Source organism: Gadus chalcogrammus, chromosome 3 (genome assembly GCF_026213295.1).
Source record: "Gadus chalcogrammus isolate NIFS_2021 chromosome 3, NIFS_Gcha_1.0, whole genome shotgun sequence".
Classification (NCBI taxonomy): domain Eukaryota; kingdom Metazoa; phylum Chordata; class Actinopteri; order Gadiformes; family Gadidae; genus Gadus; species Gadus chalcogrammus.
Window position 1 is genome coordinate 27868635 of NC_079414.1, and position 3630 is coordinate 27872264.

General features: G+C 44.6%; 1 protein-coding gene across 1 annotated transcript; it reads right to left on the bottom strand.

The window, feature by feature from the left end:
- Positions 1-289: 289 nt before the first annotated feature.
- Positions 290-2939, bottom strand: LOC130380201 (transcription factor LBX1-like). The gene is made up of 2 exons (XM_056587394.1): positions 2591-2939; positions 290-765 (listed from the first exon to the last, which is right to left on the bottom strand). The coding sequence occupies exons 1-2, from the start codon at positions 2937-2939 to the stop codon at positions 290-292; spliced, it is 825 nt and encodes a 274-aa protein (XP_056443369.1).
- Positions 2940-3630: the final 691 nt, after the last annotated feature.

Here is a 3630-nt window from a genome sequence, read left to right on the forward strand (position 1 = left end):
GTGTGTGCGTGTGCGTGCGTGAGCGTGCGTGTGTGTGCGTGTGTGTGTGTGTGAGAGCGAATCGGAGGAGGAGGGGGGGGCGGGTATGGTGGTAGGCTTATGCAAAAATAATGTCTTCACGTCCTCGGAGACGATATTGCTTTGATCGCAGCTCATCGGTGTAAAATATCTGCTGCATCTCGTGTTCATGCGTCCTGTGGATAGGGTCTTTGTTTTGATATAAAACGGTATATAAGCAGTCCACGTCCCGTCCCGGTGGGCTCTGAGTCTATGTGGGCCCTCCTCCCGGTCAGTCGTCCACATCTATCTCCACGTCCTCGTCCTCCGAGCCCTCCTTACTGGTCGTGTGGTCCGAGAAGGGCGACGCGGGGGCCCGCCTCAGTCTGTGCAGCCCGGCCCTCTGCGCCAGGGCCGGGGAGTCGGGCGGGTGGCCTAGCGTCCCGTTGGCGCACTTCTCCAGGTCGGCCAGCTTAGCCAGCTTCTCCAGGGGCACCTGGCCCGTCGCCTTGGCCGACTCCACGTCCGCCTTCATCTCCTCCAGGTCCCGCTTCAGCTTGGCCCGCCGGTTCTGGAACCAGGTGATGACCTGCGCGTTGGTGAGGCCGAGCTGCCCGGCGATCTGGTCCCGGTCCGCCGGGCTCAGGTACTTCTGGTACAGGAAGCGCTTCTCCAGCTCGTAGATCTGGTGGTTGGTGAAGGCCGTGCGCGACTTCCGCCGCTTCTTCGGGGTGTTCCTCTGGCCGAACAACGTCATCCCGTCCCTGCCTGGAGAAAACAGAAATACAGTCAGACGATACAGTAGAATACTGTATAATAAGATAAAATACAATAAAGTAGGCTACAGTACAATATAGTACAATACAATTATATACAGTACATGCAATACAATAACATATAATACAGTGCAATATAATAGGGTACCCACTACAATAAAATGCATTTCAATAAAGTACAATAAAATAAAATTCAATGCAGTATAATACAGATAAATACAGTAAAATATAAAACAATACAGTACAACACAATAAAATACAATACAATAAAATACAATACTGAACAACGTCGTCCCGTCCCTGCCTGGAGAAATACAGAAATCCCTTCAGACAATACAATACAATACTGTATAATACAGTACAGGAAAAGACAATACATAGCAGTACAATAGAAGACACTTCAATATAATACACAACAATATAAAACAATCCATTACCAATACAGTAAAGGACAATACAGTACAATTAAAAAATACAATACAATACAATACAGTACAATACAACACAGTACAAGACAATACAGTTAAATACAATGAAATACAAAACAATTAAATATATGTGTTGTATTGTACTACATTGTACTAAACTGTGTTTTAGTGTAGTGTATACACTACACTAAAACACTGTTTAGTACAATGTAGTACAATACAACACTATACAATTCAACACAACACAATGCAACACAATACACTACATTGTCCATTACAATTCAATGCAGTACAATTCAATACAATTCAATCCGATACAGCACTATACAGTACAGTACAATACAGTACAATGCAGTAAAGTACAATACAGTACAATACAGTACAGTACAATGCAGTACAATACAGTACAATGCAGTACAGTGCAATAAAAAGTAATGTACATTACTCTACAGTACAGTTCAATACAGTTCAATTCAATAAAGTACAATACAGTACAATACATTACAGTACAATACTGTATAATGCGTTATAGTAGGTCTACCGTACAATACTGTACAATATAGTACAGTACAATTCAGTACAATACATTACAGTACAATACTGTATAATAAGTTATAGTAGGTCTACCGTACAATACTGTATAGTACAGTACAATTCAGTACAATTCAGTAAGGTAAAAAAACAACACAGCACAACACGACACAGGACATAACACCATACAGTACAGTACAATAGAATGCAGCACCAATACAGTACAGTACAGTACAGTACATTCCGGTCCAGCCCGTCTAATGAGCTGGCCCCAGCCTCCAGCCTCCAGCCTTCAGCCTTTAGCCTCCAGCCTCATAGCCTTCAGACTCTGGCCTATTCCAGCTCTGCGTCAGGCAGATACGCTCAAAGATGGAAGCCACATCCAAATAACTCCGTTGATGGATGGTGCGTTTTATTTATTATTTAATAACTCACTAATAATCCCAAATCATTGTGGATAATATTAAATAACGTCCCCGTTCATTTACGTTAAATAATGAATTTAAATTCGCCTAGAGGCCTCGGAAGTGGAATTATTTGTTTATTTAATATAAAATAATACGTGTTCAAATAAGATAATAATGTTAATGATGAGTTAATGATAAGATAACAATAGGATAATAATAAGGTACGATAATAATAAGATAATAATAATAATAATAATAATAATAATAATAATAATAATAATAAGGTAATGATAAGATATTAATAAGATAAAAATAGGATAATAATAAGATATAAATAAGATATTAATATGATAATACAAAGATAATAATAAGATAATGATAAGATGAAGACACTTCGGAGGTCCTTCCATCGTTTGTTCGTGTCGCCCATGGTATCGCACGAGGAGCTCACCTTCTGCCGCCTGCAGCACGCTCACTTCCAGCCCTTTGAAGGTCTTGCTCGCGAGCTCCTCCAGCGCGCAGAGAGGCGAGGTCTGCGCGAGCAGGGTCCGGCCCAGAGGGGGGGTCCGACCCAGCGGGGGAGGTCCACCCGGCCCGCCGCGGTGCTTCTCCGAGGCCGAGATGAGGTGCGCGGTGCCGCAGATGGTGTAGCCGCGCTTCACGGAGGGCCGGCTGAGGATGTCCTCGATGCTGAAGGGGGTGAGCGGCTTGGTTGTCACGGCGGCGGGCGGCAGCAGGTCGAGAGGACTTCGCCTCCTGCTCTCCGCTGCGTCGCGTTTGGACACTTCTTTGGATGTCATGACGGAGCGAACTTTACGCACAGAGAGCGCACTGCAACTTTGTGGATCCGCGGTAACCAAACCCAAAAAAATAAAATGACTGAAAGGAGATCGAAAAGCCAGCAGCCACGCAACAGGTCACATAGCAGATAGATGAGCCCAGCTGAGGAGGAGGAATAATCCAGAAGGTTCTCCAAAGTGTCCTTCCCGGAGAGGAGCCAGTCCGAGCTGCGTCGTGAAGATGGTGTAGTCCAACGATTACTAACAAGTTCTCATTGATCTGGAGGTAATTAATGAGGTCCCGTGCCGGCTCGCCCTCCTCTCCCGTCCCACTCTGACTCTGTTGTTGCAGAGCGACGCGGGCTTTAGGATGGGGGGGGGGGGGGGGTCCCATTAATTAGGGGGCATCGCTGGAAGGAGGAGGAGTCGGCAGAATTATAACGCTTTGTGCTCTGATCATCATCGTCTAATTTAGTCCTGGTGGGAGGAGGAGGCTGCGCGCTAAGGGGAAATGTACGACACTTTTTCGTTTTATTCCCAACGAAACATGAAGGGATGGAGTGCTTATGGTCGGCGTGTCTCCACTTATGAACTTAAGTTTAAAGAGTTTACTTTTACTAGAGATAATCTGGATAAACTGAAACCGAAACTAAAAAGGATGTCGTCGATATAGGATTTTTATTACTATTATTACAGCAAGCCCGTTCACAGG